Source organism: Myxine glutinosa, chromosome 13 (assembly GCF_964187855.1).
Source record: "Myxine glutinosa chromosome 13, kmMyxGlut1.1, whole genome shotgun sequence".
Taxonomy (NCBI): Eukaryota; Metazoa; Chordata; class Myxini; order Myxiniformes; family Myxinidae; genus Myxine; species Myxine glutinosa.
The window spans coordinates 68,078,519-68,091,067 of record NC_136273.1 but is presented as its reverse complement, the minus strand read 5'-3'; the positions used below and the strand labels follow the sequence as shown (position 1 = coordinate 68,091,067).

Sequence of the window (12,549 nt, the reverse complement as noted above, 5' to 3'; positions counted from 1 at the left end):
GAGTTCGGTGAGTTATGAGCTATTGAAGAGGCGCATATTGATGAGTTACGAGATCGGAGAAAGACGCGCATGAACCAAGTATTAGCACTCGTATTAAAGTGACGCTCGGTTGAGCTTGAGGCTGAGCCTCTATTGCATTGGGTTACGTGAGTGATAGCGCGCTGGTAACTCGACGCGCTGTGTAAAGCCGCTGAGAGACGCGTACATTCCTTCCCACCTTCCTGCCTCATCTGCTGCCTTTTGTTCGAGAGACGTGCTGCGAGGATCCTTTCCACCACCTGCTTGCCATCTTCGCGGGACGTGCTGGGACCGTGGAGAGCATGCCGGGCCGCCGTTCCTGGACGACCAAGGCAGCGCGTGGACACCAGCCTACCTGCAATTTCCCTATGTGAGTGTGACCGGGCCCGTGTCTGGGTTTAATTTAAGACTGACAAAGTTCTGCTCTGTGTCTGCTTTCTACCAAATTGTACATTGTGTAAATAATAGTAATTAAATCATGATATTCCTTTATTCGACCGTCTCGTCCCTTCCATCATTGACTAAGCGTGGTATGAATAGATTCGCTCGAATCGGGTTCCAATACTGGAAAACTGCACGGACCATGTGGTACGCAATCCGCTCGGTGCACTCAAATTACACGTGGCTCGTGCGAGGCTTGCTTCCCCGCTTCCATGGCGGTGCAGGTATTTAGGTACGTGCGAGACCTGGTCCCGAAACCCTACCTTGCGTTTGCCCGGAAGGGGCGTTTCAAGTCTCGGTTACGCCGGCCCAGAAAGAACAAGCGGCTTAATCCCCCCTTGGTAAGGGTAGGAAGAGCGGCGGAAAACCGTAACAATATATTAAATTAACACTATCATAATATTTTGTATATTTTAATTCTTTTAAAAACATGATGATATGTGCTTTGGTAATCTTTGAGTATTTTACATCCTCTTCTTTGTCATTTATCAAACGTCTCTATGCGTTAAATTTCTCATTTAACGCCTGATAAACCATATCTGGTATTTTACAATATTGTTTCCTTGATATTGGGCTATACAGTCCTGAAAATGAGAAACTCGATTATAAATAAATTTTCCTGTCACGTTTACCCTCGTATAATCTTTATAGGTCATATTGGTATCTATACTCATTTGTTGGGTGTTTCACATTAAACATGTTTTTATCGTTTTATCTGTTATTTCAAGATTGTTTATATCTGTATTTTTACAATTTATACAAATGATACTAAACTGCGTATCGTTATATGGAATATAAATGTTCCATGATTTTACGTGCATAATTTCTTTACTGATGAGTAAAAATTTATCTAAAAGAAGTTTCTTTTTTTCCAAAATAGGATTATCATTTTCTGATAGCGATACGGGTTGATGTAAAATTTTCTTCTATTCTTGAATAAGAAACCCAGTATCCATAATGTATAATAATTTCTCACATTTGATATTATGTAACAATAGTTTAGCCTGTTGAATATTTTGCTGAATATTTTTATTAGTTCTATTATATTTAATAGTTCAATTATTAATAGTTTTTAGTTTGGTATTAAATGTATCATACTCTGTTTTAAAGTTTTTTATACTTTTATTATTGATGTTAATAATATCAATACACATTTTATTTATTTTTGTTTGTATTTAAATAATAATTTTCAATTTTCCCAATTTCCAATTATTTTGAGAAATATATAATTTGAGCAGTTATGAGCTATATTATATTTTAGTTTTTTATTTTATTGCCAAATTGTTTGTATTTAAATATATTTTTAGTAGACTTTTACTCTCTTCTTTCCTCCTCAGTGCAGGGTCAATATCTCCATAATCCCTGCACAGGTTCCCGAATCGTACAGGTTTTCCCCATTCTCCCTCGCCTCCCTCTCCTTCCTCTCCTTCCTCTTACTTTCTTCATTGGACTTCTCCAACGCCTCCTTTTATTCCTTTCCTCCCTCTCTCTTTTCTCCCCTTCCATATCCCTAACACCATAATCACCACGATCAGGCCTTGAAAACATTATTTTCAGTAGACTTTGCATTTCTATATTTTCCTCCTCAGTGAGTGGGTGTTTTATTCCCAATACCACGAGTCTCTTATTAACCTCACTGGTTTCTACATTTTTATATTTTTCCTCCCTCTCCTCTTTCTCTCTTTTTTCCCTAAGCATATATTGTTCAGTAAATGTTTCTAATATGGCCTCCCTTGCCCTCTCATTCCATCCCTCCCTCAGGCTTTTCAACCTTTCCGCATTCTCCTTTTTCTCCCTCTCTCCCTCACTCTCTTCCTCACTCTCTTCCTCATCCCTTGCTACCCTTAAAGCATCTCCCCATAGAATATTATACATTTATTCATCTGGATTTTGAGATATTCTTGTATGTATAATTATTTTTCTCATAATAGGATACCAATAGGATTTGTTGACAATTTCTAAAAGAGTTTTATATTTCATAAATTTGAGAAGTTCATTTTTATTTAATATTTTAATCAAGTCTCTATTTGTGGGTTCAGCAATATCTGTATAGCGCCAGGCCTTAAATTACAAAATTCCCATGTCTATGTTCTAATTAATAAGGAATTAAAAATTTTGCCCCCCTTTTCTTGTAAGTATCCTTGAATACAAAAATTATAATTCTCTTGAAGCCTTTTTCCTTCCATTTTAATATAAAATGTTTATGTTTTTGAAATATACATGAGATTAATAATTATATGACAGGTAATGCCACCCCATCTTCCCACTACCAAATCGGTTTGTATTCCATGACTTTGTATACAGTGCATTCAGAAAGTATTCAGACCCCTTCACTTTTTTCACATTTTGTTATGTTGCAGCCTTATGCTGAAATTGTTTAAATTCATTTTTTCCCTCATCAATCTACACTCAATACCCCATAATGACAAAGAGAAAACAGGATTTTAGAAAGTTTTGCAAATTTATTAAAAAGAAAAAACTGAAATATCACATTGACATAAGTATTCAGACCCTTTGCTATGACACTTGAAATTTAGCTCAGGTGCCTCCCATTTCTCTTGATCATCTTTGAGATGTTTCTACACCTTGATTGGAGTCCACTTGTGGTAAAGGTAAATTCAACTAGAACAGGAAATTAAAGACGATAAGAAAAATATTACCAGAAAAGATAAAATTAAAATGTTTTTTTTTTTATTCGTAGTTTGAATATTCAAACTATCCAAAATTTAGAAGTAATCTATATATATAAAACACAGTTTGTGTGTGTGTGTGTGTGTGTAATGTTACCGATAGACTCCTAAACGGAGAGGCTCACGAACTTGATATTTGGCATGAACATGGTCGCCCTAAAAATTTATTTCATAATATTTTTTAACCATATTTTTACCTCAGTGCATTTCAGCGAGGAATATTATGACCGGAATGGCAGAGCAGCGTGCTGATTCACTCGGAGCGATCACGTGATGTTCCAACTTTGCCGCCATAATCTTACAGTTATGCGTTCGCACGTAATTCAGTTTTTTCACATTTCAGCGAGGAACATTGCCATTCACACCACGTAGGTTTTTTTTTCTTTCATCTTTAGATCCATATTTTTAGCCATAATGTAGCGAACGTAGCGTAGCTAACGTAGCGTTAGCATAACGTAGCGATCCTTGCTCAGGATCTTCGTCAGGTTCGCGAGCGAGTTAGCCAAAACATAAAAGTGAAAATATATCGAATTTTTTATTCATATTTACCTCAGCGCATTTCAGCGAGGAACATTATACACGGAATCTCAGCTGGTCGCAGAGCAGCGCGCTTATTCGCTCAGAGCGATCACGTGATGTTCCAACTTTGCCGCCATAATCTCACAGTTATGCATTCGCACGTAATTCAGTTTTTTCACATTTCAGCGAGGAACATTGCCATTCACACCACATAGGTTTTTTTTCACTTTCATCTGATATTTGTGATTTATTTCAAACAAACTGTATTTCCCATCTACACGGCCATGTATTCCTATTAACGTTATGTAAAGTACATAAATTGTGTGGATTACATCATTTGTGGATGTGATCAATTGCCAGTAACCATCTACATCCCTCCCCTCCCCTTCCCTCCTCCCCCTCCCTCCCGCTCCCCTCCCTTTCCCCCCTCCCCTCCCCCTACCCTTCCCCCTCAACCCTACCCTCTCCCCTCCCCCTCCCCTCCCCTCCCCTCCCTTCTCCTCCCCCTCCCTTTCCCCCATCCCCCTCCCTTTCCCCCATGCTCCTCCCTTTCCCCCTACCCCTTCCTTTCTGCCCTACCCCTTCCCCTCCCCCATGCCCCTCCCTTCCCCCCTACCCCTTCCTTTCCACCCCTCCCCCACCCCCTCCCTTTCCCCCATGCCCCTCCCTTTCCCCCCTACCCCTTCCTTTCTGCCCCACCCCTTCCCCACCCCCTCCCCCTACCCCACCCCCACCCCTCCCCTCCTCCCCCCATCCCCCCTACTCCTCCCCCTCCCCCCTCTTCTCCCCTCCCCCCTCTCCTCCCCTCCCCCCCCCCATTCCCCTCCACTCCCCTTCCCCCTCCCACCCTCCTCCCCCCTCCATCCCTCCCCCTCCCCATCCCCCCCTCTTCTCCCCTCTCCCCCTCCCCCTCCCCATCCCCCCCTCTTCCCCCTCCCCCCCTCCCCCTCCCCATCCCCCTTCTTTTCCCCTCTCCCCCTCCCCCTCCCCCCTCTTCTCCCCTCTCCCCCTCCCCCTCCCCCTCTTCTCCCCTCTCCCCTCCCCCTCCCCCTCTTCTCCCCTCCCCCCTCTTCTCCCCTCCCCCCCCGTTCCCCTCCCCTCTCCTCCCCCACCCGGCAATGCCAGGTACTTCTGCTAGTATATAATAAATTACTCATTATACTTCTCCTTAACACCGATGTTCTGTCAATAGCCAAAATAGGCCTAACTAATTTTCAGATATCAATGGTTAAACCATATTTAGATCTATAATTATCCACACACACATGGTGTGAGCGAGGACTTGGGAAAATTAAAAAATTGGGGAAATTATATAATTGAAAAAATTATATCAGTGAAAAAATTGGAAAATTGAAAATGAAATAAAAAAAATTTGGAAAATTGAAAATTAAAAAAAATTGAAAATTAAATACTTTTTTTGGAAAATTTGGAAATTTGGGAAAATTGAAAAATGAACCATGTTGGACCATAGTGGACCATGTTGAACCATCATTGGGGCGCTGTAAGCCAGAAACAACAAAACAATACAACTGAGGACTGAGAGATGCACACAACATTGACAGAGAGAGGAATCAGTTCAAGAAAAAGAGAAGTTGGTGAAATCACTTTGTTGGGATCGCATTGAGTCATGCTTTGGGTGATTCTCCCTTTGTATCGTATTCTGGGGTGGGGGAATTATTCCTTGAAAATGAGGATCTTTCAAATGCTCGGCGTTCATCAGAGTCTAGTAGGAACATTGCCATTCACACCTCTAGTAGGAACATTGCCACTCTGTTGGGGTTGACTCGGCTATCTGGAGCATTCTTTTTTGGGGTGTCCTGTTTCTGCAAGGCTTGTGAGCTCCTCCCAGTCTGTTCATCACGCTGGTGATTAACAAGACTGGGATGGAAGTGATACCTCCACAGTGAGGCTGACACCGTGTAAATGCACCGAGAGACGCTGAACAGAGCACCTATTCTCAGCACCATTGTGCTACACAGATCTCATAACATTGCCTTCTGGTACCACTTCATCATCCGGTTCACAATTACCATTTTCCTAAATTTGTCGTTGCAATTGCCTCTACTGCTTAGCACACCATCAAGTCACTCATTGCATGGATTATATCATCTCAAACTCCACCCCCCCCCCCCCCCCCCCCCCCCTTTGCTCTCTCCTATCAAATATTGTGACTGCTGCCCTGGATGCAGTGAACATACATAGTGAACAGATGCTTTTGAATACATTGCTTAGTTAAGGATGGTTTTAAGGCAATCTGTGTAAATTGCGATTTCAATCACAATTTGGTTAAATGGCTGTTTTATCCAACTGCTCGGAATCTGGGCCACAACCGGCTGTAATGCATGGTGAGGTTGCTACCTTCTTGAACATGGTCACTTGAGTGTGCTTCAGGACAGTTGCGATCCGCAAGCATGCGACAACATATTCAGAAAGAAAAGATAATATATTACCTGTACAGGTGGTTAATGTAGGGTGATACGCCAAGCGAGTTCATCCAATTCCGAAAGGTTCTTTCCTCTCGCGTCTCACCTGCAATTGAAATTGTCTTTACTGGGAATTCCTCCATATCTGAAAAGGAACTCGGCAACTTCAAGCATCAAAACTCGGATACCATTGTTGCCATGTTGTGTACTGTAAGTACATTACAATTGGGTGACAACTACTGTATGTACAATAAGTAAAATAGGATAGCCAATAATTGTATTACAAGGTACGAACGAGGTCAAAAATGTCAATTCAAAGTTTCATCAGTTCCCTTAATGTACAACATATTCAGTTTTCCATTATGGAAACCACCAAGTCATTTTCCATTTTGATGTTCCAGTATGAATCACAACCTTGTACAGTCAATATTTTCTGCAGGTGTAGGAAAGGCAAGAATAGTGAATTTCGCCAAGGTACAGGCACACAATGGCCTACTCTTTCTGAAAGGGCACTTTGAATTTTTTGGTAGGAAATACAGGCAGAAAAGACAGCCAGCTTAACATCCCCCTCCCACCCCACCAGTCCCGCTCCCTGTTATGTTGTTCTGTTGTTCTGTTGTGGTCCTGTAACTGGTCGTGCTCCTTTTTTCATTGCATTTGTTATTTCGCATGTACATCAATAAAAACATATAAAATATCGTAAATTAGGACATATATATTGCACCCCTGCAGGATTTGTTATGAGCCAGACGAAGGGTTCGAGATCAACTGTTTTATTTCCACATGCCCCTGTCGATCGTCATATCCAACAGTATCAACAACCGCAACAACTATCAGGGACGCCTCTTCGAGGTGGTTGTACGCCGCAATGCAAGTCGGGGGCCAAATCTTCCCCATTCTTCCCTGCTGCCCGGATTCGTCAGAGACGCACGGTCACGGTCTCAGTGCCGATCGGTCCCCATGGACTGACCCTTTTTTTTTTCTTTTTTTTTCTTTCTTTCTTTCTTTCTTTCTCTTTCTCTTTCTCTTTCTCTCTCTCTCTCTCTCTCTCTCTCTCTCTCTCTCTCTCTCTCTCTCTCTCTCTCTCTCTCTCTCTCTTTCTGTGTGTGTCTCTCTCTCTCTCTCTCTCTCTCTCTCTCTCTCTCTCTCTCTCTCTCTCTCTCTCTCTCTCTCTCTCTCTCTCTCTCTCTCATGTCATGGCGGCTGTGAGCAACTGCTCTGTGTTGTCGTGAGTTATTTGTGAGTTTTCCTCCTCTCCTGCCCTACCCTGCCCCCCCCCCCCTCCCTCTCCTTCCTATCTCCTATCCTGTGTACTTTGGCATTTTGTTTTCATCCGTTCTACACCTTTGTCTTCGAGAGAGAGAGGATTGAGAGCGGGCCCATTTTGGGTGCGGCCTCCTGGCTTCGACGGCGTTTTGTAAGCCATTTTTGTGCTTATAATGCACGTTTATTACTTACTTTAGTTCGATTATTTAGGTTTGATACCTTCTTGTCCGGTTCGGACAAGTGGGGGGTGTTGAATTCGCTGGTATGGCGAATGCACGCTCTCGGTTAGAGGCGTTCGATAGCCTAACGAGGAAGCATGCATTTGTGTGTGTTCCACCAGAAGGAGTCCTCACTGAGGATGTGGTACTCGCAGTGGGGAAAATAATCGGGTGCGAGCATGTCCGAGCTGCCTCACGAATGAATCAAAAAGTTGTTATTTTCCTGTCCGAAGAAAGCTTTGTTCACGACGTCGTGAGTGCAGGTTTAACCACAGAAGGTGGTGTTTTTATGTTAGCGTCCCCCATGGATACTCCAGCGATGAAAATCGTTGTATCAAACGTACCACCATTTATATCAAACGACAAACTAATGTCAGTCCTTTCTCGTTATGGAACAGCTGTGTCGAGAATGTCCATGATCCCTCTGAAGAGCCGAGACGAGAGGATAAAACACGTTATGAGTTTCCGTCGCCAAGTTTACATGGTACTTCCCGATCGTGGTGATGATACAGGGTTAAATATTTCATTTAAAGTAAAATCCGACGATCGGGAGTATCAAATGTACGCCTCGTCAGCCTCACTAACGTGTTTTCACTGTGGAGCCTTTGGTCACGTTAAACGTTTTTGTCCCAAGGTTTCGTGTTCAAAGTGTGGGGAAAATGGCCACGCATACACCGATTGTAAAAATGATAATACTCGTGTTCCTATTCAACCGACTGGAGTTAATCCTGTGAGTTTACCGGTTCCTGCTGTTCCCTCCTGCAGTGAGACGAACAATAGCAGCATCGATGCGCATATCCCGAGTCTAGAAAACGATCGCACTTCACTTCCTGTCACAGAAACCGAAGCGACCCCAACTCGCACAACCTTTGCTGCGATTCCCTCATGTAGTGAAGGAATGGAGGAGGACCCTATTATTGGTTCTAAAAAACGAAGGGCGTCGGTTGATAATTTTTCTACCAGTAATCCAAAAAAGGTGGTATTGGAGAAGGCCAGTGTAGCTGAACACACACCTCAATGTGTTCCTCATGCTTCCATCGGGTTTGAAAAAAATGATGGTGAATCGGGTGCTGCAATTGAGGATAATATGTCTGAAAGTTTGTGTACAAACTCTGTGGACGCCAATTTCTATATGGGTGAAATAAGTTGCAACGCTGAATACGTTGATAAACCCTCTAACGAACCATTACGATCATTGACATCAGTCACTGTGAACGAGCAGACAGTGACTGACTCATCCCTCTGCAGTGCTGCTCTACCGATGCAGATTCAAAACTGTGTCACCGAGTCGCTCATCGATTCGGTAGATTGTGCTCCACAAGAGGATGAAACCGAGGCTTCAACTTCTGACGAGCACAAATATCACCATGGCATCGTGGATTGCACAGTGGAGCTCTCCAGCGAATCCCCAGAGATACTGACAATTCCCATAGTGACCACGGAGGCCGACATCCTCGATCCTGGAGGGACCTTGTCAGACTTGTCGGAATCTGATGAGGATGAGGAGGTGCCTGAGTTGTCTCAGTCTCAGTTGAGTCAGCCAATGATATCTCCTCAACTCGTACTCTCCTTTCTGAATGAAACCTACAGACAGCGAAATGTAGTTATCAGGGATACATTTCCTGATTTAGGTTCATTTATTCAATCAGCAAAGGAAATAACAAGAAAGGGCAAAGAATTTCCACTAACAAGGTCACAATTTCACCGACTCAGGAAATTTATTACAAAAGCCAGTCTTGAGATTTCGCAAAACCCAATCAAACCTTTTGATAAGGAATGAAGCAAATTACCTTTGGCACCTTGAACATTAACGGTGGAGGTGCAAACCCAAACCGCCAAGCTCAAGTGCAAAGTTTGTTTCGGCGCAAAAATGTCGATGTACTTTTACTGCAGGAAACGCACATCACCCAAAACGTAGAATATGATTGGTGTCGCGTTTTTGGGGGACAGTGCTTTTTTAGCAACCTGTCTTCCTTTTCGGCAGGTGTTGCTTTCGTACTTCAACCAGGGCTAGTACCTGAGTCAATCCTCTTCCAGGAGATTGTTAAAGGCCGATTCAGCTCTCTTGAACTGGAGGTTAATAATTTCCATTTCACATTATTCAATGTGTACGCACCAAGTGAGAGCACAGAACGGAAAGCTTTCTTTGCATCTGTGATTAATCACCTGCAGACAGTTGATCTAAACCAATGTGTGTGTATCGGGGGTGATTTTAACTGTACCTATGAACCTGTAATGGACAGGAACTCGGCAGAACCTCATCCCGAATCATGTATTGATTTATCCCTTTTCCTTTCTCGGGTGGGTTTGCTAGATGTATGGAGGGTACTTTTCCCCAATGAACCTCAGTTCACCTGGAGCCGCATCACCAGAGGAAGAGTGTCCTTTGCGAGACTCGACCGATGGTATATAAACTCACCTTTTAGAAACGCTATAGTCTCTCCAGATTATTTTCCGTCAATATTCTCAGACCATCATTTAGTAACCATGGGGTTTCTTTTTCCTCAGTCAATAAATAAAAGTGCATACTGGAAATTTAATACCAGTCTTCTAGAAGATGGTCTATTTAAAGAAGCCTTCCAAGTTTTCTGGGCTAATCAAATCCAAAGAAAGGCCTCTTTTTCTTCAGTTAATCTTTGGTGGGACAATCTGAAAGCCCAGATTCGGGTGTTTTGTCAACAGTTTAGAGCAAACATTACAAATGTTAAGAATATAACAATGACTTGTTTGGAAGCTGACATTGTACAGCTCGAAGGTAAACTTGCTAAAAAGAATAATGCAAGAAACTTCCAGTTATTACTAGAAAAGAAGACTCAGCTGAGAGAGTTAATCCAGGAGAAAGCAGCAGGGTTGTTGCTCAGACTAAGGGTTAAGAACTTAAAGGTTTTAGATACCCCTAGTAAAGCTTTTTTTCGTCTGGACTCTGTCAGTAAAGCACCCAAGAACATTTTTTCTGTAATTAATCCTGGCGGAGCTGTCGTTGTAAATCCCAGAGACAGACGGTTATGTGTTCAGGACTTCTTTTCCAAACTGTTTTCAAAACAGGTTGTTTGTGATGAAACAATGAGACTTTTAACCTCTCACCTATCCTCGTTAACCGAGTCCCAGCGGCTGGATATGGACTCGCCAATTACGCTCGAGGAGTTAACGCAAGCCCTGGCTGGAATGGACTCGGGAAGAGCCCCTGGAATCGATGGTCTGCCGGCTGAATTTTATGTGGAATTTTGGGAACTATTAGGTCCAGAACTGATGCATGTTCCTGAATCATCACTGACTCATGGAGAATTGCCTTTAAGTTTGAGAAGAGCGGTGATGTCCCTTCTTCCAAAGGCTGGTGATTTGCGACAAATGAAGAATTGGAGACCTGTTTCTCTACTATGCACTGATTATAAAATCCTTTCAAAGGTTCTGGCGAATCGAGCTAAAAGGGTAATTTGCGATTTGGTTCACCCTGATCAGAGTTATTGTATTCCAGGTAGATCTATGTATGATAACATATTTTTCATTAGAGATCTCATAGATGGCAACTGTGTGCAGAATGACTTTGGTATAATTTTTCTTGATTTAGAAAAGGCTTTTGATAGCATCGATCATGTCTTTTTGAATCATGTGCTTGAAGCCTGTGGATTTGGAGATAATTTCAGAACTTATATTGCTTTATTGTACAACAATATATTCAGTTTAGTTAAGGTGAACAATGAGCTTTGTTCTCCCATACAGGTTCAAAGGGGGGTAAGGCAAGGTTGCCCTGTCTCCGGCTTACTGTTCACCCTTGTAATGGAATCACTTCTCGTGTTACTAAGGAATAACGTTTCTGGAATGAGTATATCTCCTGATCATCCTCCAGTTGTCGTATCGGCGTATGCTGATGATGTTGCAATCATTGTTAAAAACAATAACGACATTGCAGCTCTGGCTAAGTGCCTACATTTGTTTGGTTTAGCTTCCTCGTTGAAGTGCAACTGGGAAAAGAGCAAAGCGCTATGGGTTCCCTCTGTCAGGGACAGTGCATCTAGAATGGCGCAAGACCCGCCAATACACCTTCCTGCAAGTTTAAAGTGGGTGGATGGAGGTGTTCGCTATCTTGGAGTGTTCCTTGGATCCCCACAGTACGGCCAGAAAAACTGGGAAGGTGTCGCTGAACGCGTAAAAAAGAGATTGAGTAGATGGAGGAGAGCCCTGCCTCACCTTTCGTATAAGGGCCGAGTTTTGGTAGTCAAGAACCTCGTCGCCTCCTTCTTGTGGCACAGATTCATCTGCCTGCAACCACCAGAAGGCTTGGTGAAGGAAGTGCAAAGGCAACTGTTGGAGTTCTTTTGGGGAGGGCATCACTGGTTACGGCCAAACGTTGTATGCCGTCCATTGGCCGAGGGTGGCCAGAGTATGGTCGACATCAAGAGCCGCATAATGGCCTTTCGGCTATGCACTGTGCAAAAACTTTTGGTGAAAGAACAATTACCAAACCATGTTTTGGCCACCCACATTTTGCGGCAAGCTGGCGGGCTGGGATATGGCCGCAAATGTTTCTTGGTCCTGCTTCAACAAGTTGACACATCTCCTCTTCCTGTTTTTTATCAGAGTGTGTTGAATGCTTGGCAGAACCTCACAGTGTGCCGTCAAGAAGACAACTACGACATCCATATGTTTGCACAAGAGCCTTTGTTCTGCAATCGGCTTTTCCCAAACATACCCAAAAGTAGGGACCTCTGCCAGCATTTCATAATTGCCGGCATCACAAAAGTATGGCACCTCCGGCAAGTTTCAGGTTGCAGGTGGAAATCAGCTCGAGAAGTAGCCAAGCTAGCAGGAATTCGGTCCGAAAGAGTGACTGCAAAAGTGTTGAGAGAGGTGATACGAATAGGGGTACGGCTGAGAGTATGCTGGTCCCACGAGCTCGAACCATTGCATGATGAGTGGGTTTTTCCTGGGTTACTGGTGCACTTCAAGTTGGAAGACTTACCCCCGGTTAGCATG

At 43.2% G+C, this 12,549-nt stretch overlaps 1 protein-coding gene across 4 annotated transcripts in view; it reads right to left on the bottom strand.

Moving 5' to 3' along the window:
• Positions 1-12,549, bottom strand: part of LOC137412533 (plastin-2) — a 220,229-nt gene that overhangs the window by 28,189 nt on the left and 179,491 nt on the right. For all 4 annotated transcript variants that reach the window (XM_068097857.2, XM_078767613.1, XM_078767612.1 and 1 more), the window contains one exon: positions 6,119-6,197. In XM_068097857.2, coding sequence (XP_067953958.1) covers positions 6,119-6,197 — 79 coding nt within the window. The remainder of the gene's footprint in view (positions 1-6,118; positions 6,198-12,549) is intronic.